Below are 19,619 nucleotides of genomic sequence, written 5' to 3' on the forward strand. Positions count from 1 at the left end.
GCAGGGCTTCTTTCACAGAAAAGCTAAAACATCATTTGACGGAGATCTACGAGTTCATCCCTATGCTCGATAGGGCACCCTCGGGAAACAAAACGCTCATTGGACTTGGAAGTATTGGCAACGCGGTCCAAACACCTGGTGCAACTGTTTAATAGTGCAGGTCATGTCCTCAGCTACGATTCCATCCTACAAGTGGATAATGCTCTGGCAGAGCATACCATCCGGAACATGGATACTGAAAATGGTGCAGTCATTCCCCCTAATTTGACACCGGGAAAATTTGTACATTTTTCTGCAGATAACATTGACATCAATGATTCATCGATGGATGGAAAGAACACGTTCCATGCCACTCAGATGGCTGTGTGGCAACGAGGTCCTGCTGCAGACTTCAACTTCCATGATCTTGTACCATGGAAGCATAAATCACTTTCAGTGCCAGATGCCATGAATAACATAATAGAAGCCAAAGTCAGGGAAACACAACGTACACCAGCGTTTACTGCAGAAATCCAGCCAGAATGGTACACCGAAGTTGAACATGAAAACGCATCAGCGCAACTGGCGCGAGCTACAGATACGTCTTTCTTCATGAAACGGCAAAATGAAAATCCACAGTTGGGATTGGACGCAACACAATCAGTTTTACAGCACGACGGATCCAGAAATGACAACGATTGGCTACTTACCAATTATTCAAGCTCCGGCGCATGAGCTTGACACTCTTACTACGGTCATAAAACGCTGCATGCACATCAGCTCAAAGCTAGGTCAAAAGTATGTAGTACTCACGGTAGACCAAGCATTGTATTGCAAATTACTGGAGTTGAAATCTGCGATACCGGAGTTCAAGGAAGTTCTCATCCCTCGCCTTGGTGGTCTTCATATCTCCTTGAACTTTCTCAAAGCTATTGGCCAGCACATGCAGTCGTCGGGGTTAGCAGATATCTGGTCCGAGAGTGGAATTATGGGACCGTCCACCACAGAACACTGTATGGCAGGCAAGTCATATTCTAGAGGAATGCGAGCTCACAAACTAACATTGCAGGCACTTTGGCAAGTGCTTCTACCACAACTTACAGGCTACCTTGAGGAGCATGACGAGCAGCTGAAGAATGAACTGGACAATGCGTCAGATTCGATTGATGATCTTACCGCAATCATTGGATTTTGATTGGATTTTGTCCTCTGGCGGGGTGCCAGCAGCTTGTATTTGCTTGGTATCAACTTAGTTTGAATTATCCATGCTGAAAGTGTTTTCAAAAGACCAAATACCTACTCTGCTAACATAGTTTTAACCTAAAGCATGAAATAACAAAATTTGACACATCAAATATGTGCGATTTTGGCGGCCATTTTGAATTGCGATTTTGAGCCACTATAAAGCATTTGCCAGCTTGGTAACAACCGGATTCGGATTCAGCATACCCAAATTATGTTAAAAACACTTGTTACCAACTTTTAACAAGAAATGCCTCAAGGAGTTACAAATGCTGACTTTTCCTCCTGTCCTTCCATGTGTTCGTATGTTCGTGTGTTCGTGTGTTTGTGAACAAGATATCTGGAAAAGTTCTGAACGGATTTGGATGAAAGTTGGTGGGATGATTGCCCTTGGGATAAGGAAGAATTGATTCGTTTTTGGTGAAGCTCAGGTTATTATTCCGGATCCAGGAAGTTTTTGAGGAAATTTTTTTGGGAAAGATATTTTCTGTTTTACTGCATTAAACCTTTTATTCTTATTCTTAAATGATGTTTTTCTCCTCTAATTCCGAGATATATCAAAAATAAATTCTCTGACAGTTAGGGCCTACTTTCTTTTTCATTTATTGTTTTGGGGAGAGGGGATGTTAAACAAAACGTATTATTCCAACTAAACCCACGGCGGGAGTCTGCGCTCTGCTGAGTGGCCTTCTAGTTTTTAAAGTGATTCTTCACCATTGGGAGATAGGGCTAAAATCGATACTTCGCAGGATATCTCAAAAAGTTGTGGACGGATGATTTTGATTCAATGTGATTCTGTATTGTGAATTTCTGGTCCACTCCGGGATACAAAACGTGACCTGTTCACCTGGCGTCTGCTCTCTACTTTGTGCCATTCTAGTTTAAAGGTGAGTTTCATATTTTTCTTTTACTTTTCCTCCTAATTCTTCAAGATCTACAAACATGCATAATGGTAGAGTCCATAGATGAGCTTGGCAGGGGAATCCTCCTCACTCCCCATTTATTAATCTTTCTTTCCCTGTTCCTCGTACTCTGTAGTCGTCGCTAAGACAATAAATCAGTTTGAGGAGGTTGTCACAAGAGGATCGAGTTGAACTGAAAATGACGTCATGGCCACTATTTGCTTGTGTACCACGAGCACAGTGTTTCCATGGAAACCGCCATGTTACTAAGCAGTGCCGAGCGCTCCGTTCCGTTGGAGTGCTTGCTTGAGCGGTTTGAATCAAGCATCAAGCAAGGTGCTTGCTCACGGAACGCTTTCAGGATATCCCTGCATTTCCGGTGATAAAAATGAAAAGATGTGTAACATCCACGTTCACATTACATTGGAATACACCCCCAACATCTTTCTACTCCTTGGGTAATTGCAGAAGGCGAAAGTAATGTTTGTTCGCCAGAATTTTTAACGTAAAAAGTGAATAATGAAAAAAAAGTACAAAAAAAAAAAAAAACGTGAACCAAATGAACAGCTGCTCAGTGAAGTAAATCGACGCACTCACTAACTCACTTCCTCCTCTTCTTCCTCAAACACCGTATGCGTATGTGCACTCACGTGGGTTTTCCCTCTCTTTCATCCTTTCCGAGCTCGTTTTTCAGAGATTTCTCACTCTCTTTTCATCATGAGCCCTCCCATGAATAATTTAACTTTTTTTGCCTTTTCTTTATCGTCATTAGAGACGTCGAGGACACGTTTCCGAAATGTATATGCTGGAATTCCCTTCGTTTCAAATTTTTTTTAAAGGTGAACGTGGAACGTTGTGCATCAGACGTAAATTAGTATTTTACCCTCTCGGGGCACATGTAGGAAAATTAACGAAACCCGAGGAACTGTAGGGGAAGCAAGAGCTCGGCTTCACTTCCCACGGACACACAACGTCTTTGTTCTTGTGCGATCGCCATAAAAACCGTGACGTGGCACGCTAGGGCTTCCTCTTCTTCAAAATTATACTTCAACTTCGTGTGAGGCCTTCGCCGGCCACGTGATTGTATTTGTTCGACTTTCTTCTTTTTTTTTCAAACGGATAAATAATCTGAGCGATCCGCAAAGAAGAAGCGTGTTAGGTTCTTTTGCTTAAGCCTTTTCGCCCAACAAACTTGTTTTTATACCTATACACCGACCCAGTTGTTTATTGGAATTTATTTGAAATCGCTTTTTTAATTATCGAAGTATTTGTACTTTCCGAGCATTAAATGTCGCCGTAGACATTTATAGATTCCGACTTTGTCGCGATAGTTTGGCCGCATAGTAGACAGGCCGCTGGAACCTCTCCAAGCTCGCCATGCTATGCTGTGCTCCTTGGTGTAAACGGTCTCAGGTCAGTCAGAGGTTCCTTTAAAGCCCGGGTATTTGGTTGATCAGACGCGGTATTCCCTTTACACTTCTCCCTCGGAGGAAATGACGTGTCGGAATGAGTATGAATATGATACGTGTCCCCCAATCTGTCTATTCTATATTATTGCCTGCACTGAAACCTCTTCCATAGCATTTGTTTCTTTTTGTCTCTTTTATTGCAATGTAGTTACGTCTTTTTCTTTCTAATGTTGAAGTATGGCTGATTGTTGTTGCATATATATTTTATGTACTAGCAGAGTGTCCACCCACTGAGTGGGTCGAGTTTGTCCATTACTTGCTGAACAAAGTATAGTGACATAGTCTGTGTATTTGAAGAAGACTCTATAGTCTATATAGATATTTCTGTGGTGTGCGTCTAAAGATGTTCAAGTGGTCCAAAGGGTCTTAAGGGTTCCAAAGGGTATGTTGCAATAGTAGTTAGGGTTTATGGGGTCTAACGGGTGGCTAAGGGTTTGAAAGGGCTAAACATTTAAAGGGCGAAGCGGTCGAAAGTGTCTGAAGAGTCGTAAACGATCTAAAGGGTTTGTTCCAATAGTAACTATGGGTCTATAGGTTATAAATGGGTATAAAGGTCGAAGGACTTCAAAGGGTAAAAAAAGGTCAAGGTGGTGTGAAGGGTTCACAAGGGTCTAAAATATCTACATAGTAGTTATGCTCCAATAGTAGTTGAGGGGTCTAACGAGGTCAATAGGGTCCAAAGAAATATAAAGTCTAAGAGTTGGAAAGGGAAATTATCGATGAAAATATATTTTGAAAAGGTCTATGCATTCTAAAGGGTGTGAAGGTCTAAAGGGGGTCCAAGGCATTTAAATATCTAAAGGGTCTCAAGAGGTCCACAGGTCTAAAGGGCCTAAGTGGTCTAAATGGTTATATGGGGTCTAAAGGGTACACTCAACAGTAGAAAGGGTCTATTAGGTATAAAAGGGTCGAGAGGTCTCAGCAGTCTAAAGGTTTAAAAGGTATGCTCAAACAGTACGTAATTAATAGATGACGTGACAGTGAAACTGACGTTCAAACAGTACATAATTAAGACATATTGTTGCATGGATCGACCAAGGCTTCACGTCCGGCTGACTTCACCGAGTTTTTCTTTTTATTGGTATATATATTATTATTTTTCCGCTTCCGGTCCGGTCTGGAGAGGACGCTGGCGTTACTTGTTCGCCGCTTCTCTGACTGGGTCATTGTATATAGTCTGCTTTTCTGGTGGTCGTGGCGGCTTTTTGGCCGTTGGGTCTGCCCTCTGCTCGGTCCCGGCTCTGCCCTCTGCTCGGTCCCGGCTCTGCTCCTGGCTCCGCCTGCCCGGCTCTTCCACTGTTTCCTCAGGCCCGCTCCCGTTGTTTGTGGCCGTTGTTTGCGGCTGTGGCTGTTTGCCGCTGCGGTCTTGGTTTGCTTGATTAGCGGCTGCGGTCGTTTGCCGTTGCGGCAAGGCCTACTCTTCCTCCTCAACCTTGGCCTCTTACTCGTCCCTTCGCTCCTGCCTGGCATGGCTCGAAGGTACTCCGCCGCAAGGCTACTTCTGCTCAATACTCACTCCACCCCATCATGCATCTCTGCAATCAAATCCCACGGACTCCTGCGACGACCCAGATACATTCATAGAGGCTCCGGTCATAAGTTTGTTTACTTACAAACAGGTCACTTCATTCCCGTACTCTGGTCGGCTCAGCGCACTCCCACTCATCGTCCCAGCGCACCTGGTCACAGCAACGCACACGATCGCACCTCCTGTCTGCAAACCCTGGGTAAATCACCTGAGTTCATCCCCACCGTGCAAAGCAACATCAAGCTCACCCTGTTCAATACCCGGTCCCTCAACAACAAAAGCCTCATCCTGAACGACTACATTCTGGAAAATAAACTGGACTTTCTCTGTCTCACTGAAACCTGGCAACAACCTCTGGACTACTTCTCACTCAACCCCAATGGATATTCTTACATCAATAAACCACGCTCGGAGGGCCGAGGTGATGGAATTGCCGTAATTCACCGACAGGACATCAAGACCAGCCTCATCTCCATCTCATCTGCTCCATCATTTGAACACCTGGCTTTTAAACTCTCTGGTCACACACAGTCAGTCATGGCTGTCGTCTACCGCCCTCCCAAACCACACCCATCATTCCTGTCTGACTTCTCCTACTTTCTGACCCAGCTCTGTTCCCTCTCCCCCTCAATCCTCCTCCTTGGTGATTTCAATATCCACATGGACTCCACAATAACCACTGACTTCACTGATTTACTCACCTGCTTTAACCTCACTCAACATGTCAACTTTCCTACCCATAACCGTGGGCACATTCTGGACCTTGTCTGCTCTACTGGATTAATTTTGCACCATCTCTCTGGCTCCGACCTCACCCTCTCTGACCACTTAGCTATCACTATGACCATCAACATCCCCACCCCAGCACCAAGACATTATCGCACTATCAACTTCCGTAAGCTAAACGCTCTTTCACCTACCTCATTCTCATCCACCCTCTCTGAAAAAATGTCCACTTCTCCCTTCGTTGACCTCCACACCCCTTCCGACCTCACTGACTACTACAACCACACTCTCTCCTCCTGCCTTGACCAGCTTGCGCCCGTGAAAACCAAAACGGTTTCTTTCACCCATTCTGCTCCCTGGTTTACCCCTGAACTCCGCCTGATGAAAACTCGTGCTCACCAACTTGAAAGACTCCACAATAAAACCGGTCTCACAATTCACTCCCAAGCCTACAAGGACCACCTACAACACTACAAAGATGCCCTCTCCCATGCCCGCTCCGCCTACTACTCTCAAATTATCCACTCTGGCTCTGGAAATCCAAAAGCACTCTTCTCTACAATAAACAAACTCCTCAGCCCCCTGGACACCACCACCCAGTCATTCACAGTAGACAACTGCATCTCCTTCCTTTCATTCTTCCAAAGCAAAATTGACAACATCTACAGCAGCTTAACCACCACCGCACCTTCCCCCTCAAACCACCTGCCCCCCCCTTATCCTGCCAACCCCTGTCTTAGTTCTCCCCAGTCTCCCCTACTGACCTCTCTAAACTCCTCATAGGAATGAAAACTGCCACCTGCACTCTTGACCCCATCCCCTCCAGCTTTGTGAAGGCCTCCCTTCCTGCTCTCTCTCCACTTATCACTGCAACAATAAACTCCTCCCTGTCTACAGGCATCGTCCCACCATCCCTCAAAATTGCTGCTGTTACCCCCATTCTGAAAAAACCTGGACTCAACCCTGACACCCTAAACAACTTCAGACCCATCTCCAACCTACCCTTTCTGTCAAAAGTTTTGGAACGCGCTGTAGCCACTCAACTCAAACATCACCTCTCTGCCAATAACCTGTATGAAACATTCCAATGATCCGGATTCCGCTCCAACCACAGTACTGAAACTGCTCTCCTCAAAATCACCAACGACCTTCTCCTCTCCTCTGATGCTGGCAACCTCAACATTCTCATCCTCCTCGACCTCAGCGCCGCCTTTGACACCATCAATCACACCATCCTCCTCACCCGACTTGAAACCACCTTTAACATTACCGGCACTGCCCTCTCTTGGATCAAATCATACCTCTCCGACAGACGCCAGTTCATCTCCATCAATAACTGCAAATGCCCCACTGCTCCCCTCCCCCAAGGTGTCCCCCAAGGTTCAGTTCTTGGCCCCCTCCTCTTCATCCTGTACCTGTCCCCCCTTGGTCACTTAATCCGCCGTCATGGTCTCCACTTCGCCGATGACATCCAGCTATTCATCTCCACCAAGTCCATCTCCACCGCCACCCACTCTATCCTGACAAACTGCATCACTGAAATAAAATCCTGGCTTCAAATCAACTTCCTCAAACTTAACTATGATAAATCTGAAATAATCATCATTGGCCCAAAAACGCTCACCAAATCCACCCATAACTTTGCCCTCAACATCGACGGTTTCCCAGTATCCACCTCCCCTCACATCCGGAATCTTGGCATCATCTTTGACCAAACCCTCTCCTTCGACAAATACACTAAACAGATCACAAAGACAGCCTTCTTTCACCTGAAAAACATCGCCCGTCTCCGTCCATCCCTCTCCTCCACGGCTGCAGAAACCCTCATCCACGCCTTCATCACCTCCCGTCTGGACTACTGCAACAGCCTCCTCTTTGGTTCACCCTCAATAATCATCAATAAACTCCAATACATTCAGAACTCCGCTGCCCGGCTACTCACCCATTCCCGGACCCGTGACCACATCACCCCCGTCCTTTACAAGCTTCACTGGCTCCCCATCCCCCAGAGAATCCAGTACAAAATCCGCCTCTTGACCTACAAAGCCCTCCATAACCTGGCCCCATCCTACCTGACTGACCTCCTCTCCAGACACACTCCCACCCGCAACCTCCGCTCTGCTGGTACCAACCTCCTGACCCCCCCCCCCCCCATCCGGACCAAATTCAAATCCTGGGGGGACAGGGCCTTCTCCATCGCTGCTCCCACCCTCTGGAACTCACTACCTCACACCATCAGAGACTCCTCCTCACTCACCACATTCAAAACATCACTCAAGACCCACCTGTTCAACACTGCATTCAACATTTAACCCACAGCATTTAAACCCTGACTATCTCTTCTCCTTCTCCTTCCTTTTGCTTTGATTATTTACCTGTTGATTTTTGTCTTTTTGCACTTGTTTTTTTGTACTCTGTCAAAGCGTCTTTGGGCTTCTTGAAAAGCGCTATATAAAATAAATGTATTATTATTATTATTATTATTATTATTATTATTATATAACTTGCTTCACGGCCGGCTGACTTCACCGAGTTTTTGTTTTTATTATGATATAGATTGCTTCATGGCCGGCTGATTTCACCAAATTTTTGTTTTAATTATTATGTAGATTGCTTCACGGCCGGCTGACTTCACCGAGTTTTTGTTTTTATTATTATATAGATTGCTTCATGGCCGGCTGATTTCACCAAATTTTTGTTTTAATTATTATGTAGATTGCTTCACGGCCGGCTGACTTCACCGAGTTTTTGTTTTTATTATTATATAGATTGCTTCATGGCCGGCTGATTTCACCAAATTTTTGTTTTAATTACTATGTAGATTGCTTCATGGCCGGCTGACTTCACCGAGTTTTTGTTTTTATTATTATACAGTATAGATTGCTTCACGGCCGGCTGACCTCACCCAGTTTTTGTTTTTATTATATAGATTGCTTCACGGCCGGCTGGCTTCACCAAGTTTTTATTTTTATTATTATATATATTGCTTCACGGCCGGCTGACTTCACCGAGTTTTGTTTTTATTATTATATAGATTGCTTCATGGCCGGCTGATTTCACCAAATTTTTGTTTTAATTATTATGTAGATTGCTTCACGGCTGGCTGACTTCACCGAGTTTTTGTTTTTATTATTATACAGTATAGATTGCTTCACGGCCGGCTGACCTCACCCAGTTTTTGTTTTTATTATATAGATTGCTTCACGGCCGGCTGGCTTCACCAAGTTTTTATTTTTATTATTATATATATTGCTTCACGGCCGGCTGACTTCACCGAGTTTTTGTTTTTATTTTCATATAGATTGCTTCACGGCCGGCTGGCTTCACCGAGTTTTTGTTTTTATTATTATATATGTTGCTTCACGGCCGGCTGACTTCACCGAGTTTTTGTTTTTATTTTTATATAGATTGCTTCACGGCCGGCTGACTTCACCGAGTTTTTGTTTTAATTATTATATAGATTGCTTCATGGCCGGCTGACTTCACCGAGTTTTCCTTTTTATTGGTATATGGATTGCTTCACGGCCGCTGACTTCACCGAGTTTTTGTTTTTATTATTATATGGATTGCTTCATGGCCGGCTGACTTCACCGAGTTTTCCTTTTTATTGGTATACTAGCAGAAGTACCCGGCATTGCCGGGCGGGGGAGGAGGAGGGGAGGGGGAAGAGGAGGGGAGGGGAACAGGGGGGAGGGGGGAGGAGGAGGGGAGGGGGAAGAGGAGGGGAGGGGGAACAGGGGGGGGGAGGGGGGGGAGGGGAGGGTGTGGGGGTGCCCGGGGGAAGAAGGGCCCCTCCCCCCTCCCCCTTCCCCTCCCCCTTCCCCTCCCCCTTCACCTCCCCCTCCCCCCATCCCCCCCTTCCCCCCTCCTCCCCCCTCACCCCTCCCCCTCCTCCCTCCCCCCCTCCCCCCCGTTCCCCTCCCTTCCTCTTCCCCCTCCCCTCCTCCTCCCCCTTAACACCAGGGGGGTTGACTCAGCCTGTCATCCTACCGAGGTCGGCAAATTGAGTACCAGTTCACTGGTAATTCCCTGTGTGCCGCAAGAGGCGCCTAACAGGGTTGGCGGCACGAACCCGGAAGTCGGAACTCATTGTCGTCAAATAAATGTAGCATGTATGTTTCACTCTCTGTCACATGCCGTTGGTCCCATGTCAATCGGATGAAGTTGAAAAATTAACATTACGAAGTTTCTCTGGGACGTACTGATTCCGAATAATGAAGTTGAAAAATTAACGTTCCGAAATACGCTAATTACACTAACAGAAGCGCTGGTACTGCGAAGCGCTAGAGGGAGCGCTGCGCTCCCTCCCTTCGATTCCCTCCTTCTTCTGCTAGCGTTTCTGCACTAATACGCTAATTTTAAAACCCGAAGTTTTTTAAAATTTAAGTTGTGCTGTAGTTGCTCTGAGACGTACTGATTCCGAATATGCCTTTGGTTTTTCTCTGCGATGAGTAGTTCTCGAGTTATAAGAGGACAAACAAACATACTTTACTACTTTATATATATAGAAGTTGGTACGATTCGGCCAAGGAATCCCAGAGATAATTGCAATTAAGTGAGCCGTGACGTCACGGAGCGCACCGCCGGTAATATATTATAATTTATGGTAATCTATGCAGCACGACATGGTCATCACGGAAAACAAGGCGCCTTTGCCGGCGCAAAACGGCTCTCCCAGGGTCAAACTCGGTATCGTTGTAAGCGCACGGTTCAGCCCTTCAAGAAAAAGTTTATTTTGTAAAAATCGAACCACGCGTTAAAAAGATATGACTAGTTTTGTTCGCCGGCACGTCGGCGCTCGAATCGGCTCGCGATAAAATCCAACACGTCCTTTGTCGGGGTCGTCTGAACCAACCACGGTGCCTAGAAGGCTGGGACTGGTCTCAAAAGTTAGGTCTCGATCATATCTCGTAATGCTGGAAGCTGCACGTCTCTGTGATAATCTTGTGGACCATGTCAAGAGATCGTGCGAGTCGCTCGCAACGGCTTCAAGCACTTCCGCATTCGACCATTTCATGAACGCCATACGCCCCGCCCATCAAAGCGTGTACGTATTAAACGAACATACAGTGGCGCTAGAGGGAGCGCTGCGCTCCCTCCCTTCGATTCCCTCCCTCTTCTGCTAGCGCTTCTGCGCTAATACGCTAATTTTAAAACCCGAAGTTTTTTAAAATTTAAGGTGTGCTGTAGTTGCTCTGAGACGTACTGATTCCGAATATGCCTTTGGTTTTTCTCTGCGATGAGTAGTTCTCAAGTTATAAGAGGACAAACAAACAAACATACTTTACTGCTTTATATATATAGATGGATTGCTTCACGGCCGGCTGGCTTCACCGAGTTTTTGTTTTTATTATTATTATATAGATTGCTTCCTGGTCGGCTGACTTCACCTGAATTTTTGTTTTTATTATTATTATATAGAATGCTTCACGGCCGGCTGGCTTCACCGAGTTTTTGTATTTATTATTATCTAGATTGCTTCCCGGCCGGCTGACCACCGAGTTTTTGATTTTATTATTATATAGATTGCTTCATGACTGCCTGGCTTCACCGAGTATTTGATTTTATTATTATATAGATTGCTTCACGGCCGGCTGGCTTCACCCGAGTTTTTGTTTTTATTATTATATAGATCGCTTCACGGCCGGCTGGCTTCACCGAGTTTTTGTTTTTATTATTGTATAGATTGCTTCATGGCCGGCTGACTTCACCGAGTTTTTATTTTTATTATTATATAGATTGCTTCACGGCCGGCTGACTTCACTGAGTTCTTGTTTTTATTATTATATAGATTGCTTCATGGTCAGCTGGCTCCACCGAGTTTTTGTTTTTATTATTGTCTAGATTGCTTCATGGCCGGCTGGCTTCACCGAGTTTTTGTTTTTATTATTATAATAGATTGCTTCATGGCCGGCTGACCTCACCGAGTTTTCCTTTTATTGGTACATAGATTGCTTCATGACCGGCTGGCTTCACCGAGTTTTTGTTTTTATTATTATATAGATTGCTTCACGGCCGGCTCGCTTCACCGAGTTTTTGTTTTTATTATTATAAGAGATTGCTTCACGGTCGGCTGACTTCAGCGAGTTTTTGCTTTTATTATTACAGACTCGGCATTTAATATGGAATTTTTTTTTCTTCTTGACTTGGGTTTACTTTCTTAACTCAGTTTATCAATCTGGTGAGTTTCTTTTACACTTCGGTGATTTATTTGTTAAAAGAACCATGTCACTGATTGTCTGTCGCAGCAAGAAGTCAGCAACAGGATTATATCACAGGTGGCGTGGCAAAATGTACGGACAGGTGCATTTGATGATTGGCTTCACAGTCGGGTATACAAGGGTTGTTGCGTTCTGTGTTAGTGGAAAACAACTGCTGCACGTCTCCAAAAGTTCTTGCCGCTTCCTCTGGAGATGGTCCGTCAACTCGACAATGCTGTTTGTCATGGAGTGGTGGCTTTACGAAATTACGGCATGAAACAGCGTGCTATTGCTCTGCAGTATGGCATCACTCAAGGTCAGGTGTCAAATATCCTGAAACGAAATGCTCAGAGGGGTGTCCCTACTCCAATACCGAGGCCAGGACGTCTGCGCAGAACCACAAGGAGGGATGATCGCCAGCTGCACCGGTTAGTCCGCAATGGCCGTACCAAGTCAGCTAATCGGCTTAGGGCTGAGTGGCAGCAACTGACAAATGTGCCTGTATCCAGAAGGCTAGTCGACCAACGACTGGTTCAAGCAGGCTATCGTGCCAGGCGTCCCCTGAGAAAGCCACGCCTGACCAGACAACACCACCAGCGCCGATTGCAGTGGGCCAGAGAGCACCGTCAATGGCAGCCAGGACACTGGAATCACGTGATCTTCAGTGATGAGTCTAGATTTCTGGTCTATCGTCAAGATGGCCGCGTCCGAGTGCGCAGACAAGTGCATGAAGCCTACAACAAAGATTGTATAGTGCCAAGAGTCCAAGCTGGAGGTGGTGGGGTGACCGTTTGGGCTGCTTTTCATGCAGGGGGTAAAACTGACCTGGTTGTTCTGAATGGAAACCTGAACCAGTTCAAGTACAGGGCCATTCTGGAAGAAACATTGCTTCCATTTGCTCGTGCAGCCTTTCAAGGAAACTTTGTCTTCCAAGATGACAATGCACGGCCTCATCGTGCTCGCATGATCCAACACTTTCTTGCTGACCGTGGTGTAGAGCATATGGAGTGGCCTGCCATGTCCCCGGATATGAATCCGATAGAGAACTTGTGGGCAAAATTAACGTGTCAAATCTACCACTTGGACCAGCAGCCGACCTCTGTGCGTGAATTGCAGCAGGCTATTGTCACTGCATGGCAAGCGATTCCTGTCCAAATCTTGGCAAATCTCATGAACAGCATGCCTCAACGTGTACATGCTCTCCTGAATGCTCGTGGGGGTTACACGAAGTACTGAACTGTAATTTTACTGTCCGTAATCCCAGTCGTAATTTAACTTTTGTTTTTGTTAAAAAAAAGTTTTTGGCTAATGTGCAAAATAAAGAGATACTTCTGGAAAACGCACAGAAGTTTAACACAGTACTGTCCGTGAATTGAGTTCGATATCAGTTTACATCGCTTTCAAGGATCAATTTATTTGTTTCAAAATGTCAAATGTGGTTTTTGTTTCTTTTAAAGGTCACATTAACAAAATCTAGAATAATTTCAACATAATTCCAATGAACTTTTGGTTCTAAGTCATCTTGAAAAGTAAGTTCACCCCCCCCCAAAAAAATATTCCATATTAAATGCCGAGTCTGTATATAGATTGCTTCACGGCCGGCTGGCCTCACCGAGTTTTTGTTTTTATTATCTGGATTGTTTCACTGATTTTTTTTTCTTTTTATTATTATTTCGATTGCTTCCCGGCCAGCTGGCTTCACCGAGTTTTTCTTTTTATTATTATATAGATTGCTTCACGGCCAGCTGGCTTCACCAAGTTTGTTTTTTCTTATCTAGATTGCTTTATGGCTGGCTGGCTTCACCGAGTTTTTGTTTTTATTGTATGGATTGCTTCACGGCCGGCTGGCTTCATGGAGTTTTTGTTTTTATTATATTGATTGCTTCACCGAGTTTTTGTTTTTATTATTATATAGACTAGCAACGGTACCCGCCCTGTGGGCCGGGCTTCAATTGGGAGGCCGAAATGAAAAGTCAAAATATCAGAAATTAAAGTCTTTTTTTTAAATATCAAACGATTCATATTGTTGCGGATCTCCGAACGTCGGCCTTCCCCTTATCAAGGGGGGATTAATCCCCTTGTCCTTTATACTGGCCAACGCGATCTGGGGCTATCACGTTCCTTCCGGTCGGTGTTAAATAGCGTTGTTGGTCGAATTAGTCCTATTACCTAAGTACTAACACCGGCCGTGAAGCAAGGAAATAACCCCACCCGAACCACGGTGTTAGTGGACACGCCGAGCGAAGCGAGCCACGATTCGGGCCGTTAACAGGTATTAACCCGATTGGAGCGGTTATGGTCGTGCCACGCTTATCCAATTGAGAAATCTCTAAGACGGTCGAATTAAGAGGAAACCAGGAAGAACAGGTAATTTATTTACAATTGTGTGGGAAGGAAGAGAAGTACACACTTTGTACAAAGAAGAGGAAGAAAAAGCAATGTACAGGGAAGAGGAAGAAGCAGATACACAGGGCAGCCTTATACAGTCTTATACTTATCCCTGGACACGGGCCCGTTCGCACTCAGACTCACTCTCAGACTCACTCACACGGGGATGTAGATGGTCGGGTTGAGGGTCCAATCCAAAGATGGCGTCCACAGCTCGTCCGGTCCCCGACTCGTACCGTGCAGGCGATGGAAGATCGCAGGCAGCTCTCCGCATGGCGTAGGCGCGAGGCGGACAATTATATATCGGGGAAAGGTCGGCTGGCTGGCTATTATATTGCGTACGCAATAGGTGTACCGGCGCCTTTATACGCGCTCCCGGTATCGCTATGTACAATGCGCCGCTCCCCCAATGATGTTACCGAAGCGCCTTCCACCAACGTCCTTCTGCCCGAATGCCAAGGCTTGGCCCCCCTCACAAGTCCTTCACAACGCTGCAGTCCTTCGCCAGCCCTTTGTAAAGCGCAATCAATCCTTTCCAAATGCTTGCCACAGCGCGTCCCTCCTCAAACTCATTCAGCAGAGGACCCCGGCTCATAACTTGATACTGCAACTGACGAGCGCCTCTCCCGTAACACAACTGAGGTGGGGGCCTCGCGCAACAGGTTTTATTGCAACGCCCAGCGAACCCTCTCAAATCTCTAGCCATACCCTGTCAGGCGATCTCACGCGAGCCCTGGTTGGTTGATGGGGTCTTACCGGCTCCGCCCTTGATGGCTGCTTGACGTGGCCACACCCCCACCGTTGCGCTCCGCCCCCTTTTCGGGCCTTACCTCGTGGCCTTTGGGTTGGTTTGAGCGAGCAAGAGCAGCAAACGCTGCTGGCAGCCAAAGCGTAACAAACTGCGAGGGGCAATGGGGTGCAGACAGGATAGGCGCAATGGAGTCGGGTGGAGGGAGGCTGCAAAATGGATGGGGCCTACTCTTATTTGTTTTACACAACGCAGATGCAACTATTGGAAATGGCCTTATCCTAAACGCATGCTATGAAATAACTAACGTTCTAAGGTGACCTACGTGTTGCATGTGGCCTAGCTATGGGGTGCAACCTTTAACCTTTAATGATGTTACCTGTGTGGGTTCTCAAAACCGCAACAATGTAAACATCCGTTGAATCATATCACACGCAAGTCATCAAAATCTAAACAGTACATGGCACCCATTTTGAAAAAAGATTGAATTCTGCAAAACGGAAGCGGCCGCTACACGTCTTTCTCAGTCGCACGTTTATGTGTGAAGAGTGCGCGCCGAATCTGCAACACGGAAGCGGCCGCTACACCTGTTTCTCAGTCGCTTTGCACATGATGCCATGTTACTTCGGAGCCGCACATTTATATAGAAAGAGTTTGTCAGGAGTCGATCTATTCTCTCCTGGTACGTAGAATAAACAGTATTTGTAGAATTTCAACAAAAGCCACATCACTGTTCATATCGGTAAATATTATTCCATCGTGTTTGGAAAAACTGGAAAATTGGAAAACTTGGAAAAACAATATTGGCCTATTTTACTCCCATGGGTCCCAGGAATACCCACCCAAAATATCGTTGCGATCGGTTGAGCCGTTTTTGCGGTACCTTCGAACGGACGGACGGACATTTGGTGAATTATATAGTAAGATTGCTTTGAGTTTTTGTTTTTATTGTTATATGGATTGCTTCACCAAGTTTTTGTTTTTAGTATTATATCGATTGCTTCACCGAGTTTTTGTTTTTATTATTATATAGATTGCTTCGAGTTTTTGTTTTTATTATCATATAGATTGCTTCACCGAGTTTTTGTTATTATTATAATATAGATTGCCTCACGGCCAGCTGGCTTCACCGAGTTTTTGTTTTTATTATTATATAGATTGCCTCATGGCCGGCTGGCTTCACCGAGTTTTTGTTTTTATTATTATATAGTTTGCTTCGAGTTTTTGTTTTTATTATTATATAGATTGCTCCACCGAGTTTTTGTTTTTAGTATAATATAGATTGCTTCACCGAGTTTTTGTTTTTATTATTATATAGATTGCCTCACTGCCGGCTGGCTTCACCGAGTTTTTATTTTTATTATTATATAGATTGCCTCACGGCCAGCTGGCTTCACCGAGTTTTTGTTTTTATTATTATATTGATTGCTTCGAGTTTTTGTTTTTATTATTATATAAATTGCTTCACCGAGTTTTTGTTTTTAGTATTATATAGATTGCTTCACCGAGTTTTTGTTTTTATTATTATATGGATTGCCTCACCGCCGGCTGGCTTCACCGAGTTTTTATTTTTATTATTATATAGATTGCCTCACGGCCGGCTGGCTTCACCGAGTTTTTGTTTTTATTATTATATAGATTGCTTCGAGTTTTTGTTTTTATTATTATATAAATTGCTTCACCGAGTTTTTGTTTTCAGTATTATATAGATTGCTTCACCGAGTTTTTGTTTTTATTATTATATAGATTGCCTCACGGCCGGCTGGCTTCACCGAGTTTTTGTTTTTATTGTTATATAGATTGCTTTGAGTTTTTGTTTTTATTATTATATAAATTGCTTCACCGAGTTTTTGTTTTCAGTATTATATAGATTGCTTCACCGAGTTTTTGTTTTTATTATTATCTAGATTGCTTCACGACCGGCTGAATTCACTGAGTTTTGGTTTTTATTATTATATAGATTGCTTCACTGAGTTTTTCGTTTTTATTATTATAAAGATTGGTACACCAAATTTTTGTTTTTATTATTATATGGATTGCTTCACAGCCGGATGGCTTCACCGAGTGTTTTGTTTTTCACGCCAGAAAAAACACCCTTCTCCCCCCAGAAAAAATGATTCAGTCATAGGATGCATATGAATAAATAAATAAATAGATTCATGAAATTATAATTCCATTTGTGCATATGTAATTTGTGCATATGCATATGTAATCCTTCGCAATTTTTTTTTTCTAATGTGTTGTCTTTTTTTTCAGCAGGTGCTCCACTTGAGGAATTGAAACGAGTGTATGTTGGTTTTGAAGTTGTGGATATCACCTTTTGTGTGCTCTTCTGTGGTGAGAGAGAGCATAAAGCTACATCGAGCTTGGGGTTTTTCGGGGGACTTTCGGCTCCTCAATAACAAACTCCCCCACTTCGTTGGCATTCCTGGCCTGTTTTGTTCCTTCGGTGCTTACTGCGGTACGGCAGCAATGGCTGAACAGCGCTACTGCGTGGACTATGCACGGAGAGGCACGGCCGGTTGTAAAAAGTGCAAGGAGAAGATCACAAAAGGGGTGCCGCGAATTGGCAAGATCATACCAAACCCTTTCAGTGATGACGGTGGTGAGATGAAAGAATGGTACCATATCCGATGCGTGTTTGAGAAGCTAGAGCGTTCACGTCCAAACACCAAGCGCATTGAAGCACTGTCTGATCTGGAAGGAAACGAGGATTTGGAAGACACCGAGAAAGAACTCATCTTACAGCTTATAACAGGTAGATACTTGTGTGGTAATGAACAATTATAAATATACAATAATGTGTACCTTTTAAGTTTTGTAGAACGTGCACAGAATGTCAGAATTGTTCTTCGATTTATGGCAGCATATGTGACTTTTATACAAAGTCCAGAGAAATGGAAGAGTGGGGCGATAGAGGCTAGTGAGGCTACATCTTGGCAGTGGGACACTGGAACCCACCCTTTAACACAAGGGGATGGATTTCAGTGCATTTGAGGAAAGAAGGAGAGGAAACAACTAATAAGTAATAGGGTTAATTGGGCTACGAAATATCATGCGTAGGGGTGTGGGAATGACATGAGATGTACTGACATTTATCTTGTGTAAGTGTGTCAACCTGACTGACCTAGTGTTGAAATGCATTCCAAATTGTATTTTTAATTGGTCTTTATTTTATTTGTGGAAACTTTCTTGCTGTGAAACAGATGTACGGTCGCAGTTAAGCCAAAAAATGTGAGATATGTGCGGTTGCACATCAGTCACTGAGAATACGAGAGCATTTAGAAAGATGGCCACATGTTCCCAATAAAACGAGCTTGCTCGATTGATGCTATGTTTTCTTTTTATCTGTGTGCCCGCACAGATCTTGCTGCTAAGATTGCAGCTTCCCCTGCCCATCGCAAGGCTATCCAGAGCAGGCTCGAGAAATCGACTCCACTTGATGCCACGGTATCCAGTGCCAGTGCTCCACGTAAATTCTCAGGCTTCTCTGGTGAGCAGCTGCAGCAAAATGATGCCAGCCAATTTGTTCACTCGTTTTCAGAACACCATTCAAAAGCACAATCCGGAATTGCGAAAAATGCAGGTTGGAATGTATTGTTTTGTAAATTGTACTCGGGCCTGAGGTGGTATGGCAGACACTTGGTTAGCAGCACTTTCTCCTTGATCCCTTAAATTCTTCACCCTCGCTTGTGGGGCTGTTTTCTGCCCCTGTTTTATTTGTATACATTGACTTGCCCAACTCTTCTGTGTATTGTCAGTAAGGCCCTCTGCAAGATAATACTAAATAGGATGCAGAAGGCTATGAATGGAATATTGAGGAAGGAGCAGGCTTTATTTAGAAGCAATGGAGGGGGTAGAGATAAAATTCCACTCAAAGAACCATTTGATAAATGGAATTCAAGTCTTTTGATGTCTTTTGTTGACTATGAGAAAGCATTTCACAGTGTGAACTAGAATGGCACTCGGTAGAACACATAGCTTTGCCATGCTGAATAGTTTACATTTGTATCCCACTAAGAAACCTGGTACAGTGTGTGTGTACCCTGGTCAGAAAGTGTGTGTACCTAACAAACCCAGTGTGTACCCTGGTCAGAATAGGTACACCGTATCCCTGCATGTCGTAAGAGACGACTAAGAGGGTTGGCGTCAGGAAGGGCATCCGGCCATAAAAACATTGCCTCAAAAAGAGAACCATGACTATTACAACTACATATGGGCAGGGTGCAGCCCGAAGTGGAGATCGGTTTGTGAGGTTTGGGACATGGAATGTAGGGACAATGACAGGGAGATCAAGAGAAGTGGTGGAAGTATTGGTCAGAAGAAGAGTGGACATATGTTGTGTGCAGGAGACGAGATGGAAGGGAAGTGGTGTGAGAATGGTGAAGGGTAGGCAGGGACAGAAATACAAGTTTGTGTGGCAAGGGTGCCTGGAGG

General features: G+C 44.6%; 1 protein-coding gene across 3 annotated transcripts in view; it reads left to right on the forward strand.

Moving 5' to 3' along the window:
- The first annotated feature begins 2,723 nt into the window (after window positions 1-2,723).
- Window positions 2,724-19,619, forward strand: part of LIG3 (DNA ligase 3) — a 75,403-nt gene continuing 58,507 nt past the window's right edge. The window contains exons 1-3 of one of the 3 annotated variants that reach the window (XM_068112011.2): window positions 2,724-2,773; window positions 17,442-17,940; window positions 18,547-18,675. In XM_068112011.2, coding sequence (XP_067968112.2) covers window positions 17,472-17,940; window positions 18,547-18,675 — 598 coding nt within the window. In that variant the 5' untranslated portion in view covers window positions 2,724-2,773; window positions 17,442-17,471. Of the gene's footprint in view, window positions 2,774-3,149; window positions 3,537-17,438; window positions 17,941-18,546; window positions 18,676-19,619 lie in introns of those variants that run through there. The other 2 variants (XM_068112010.2, XM_068112009.2) reach the window with 2 other exon arrangements.

Source organism: Myxine glutinosa, chromosome 4, assembly GCF_964187855.1.
Source record: "Myxine glutinosa chromosome 4, kmMyxGlut1.1, whole genome shotgun sequence".
NCBI lineage: Eukaryota > Metazoa > Chordata > Myxini > Myxiniformes > Myxinidae > Myxine > Myxine glutinosa.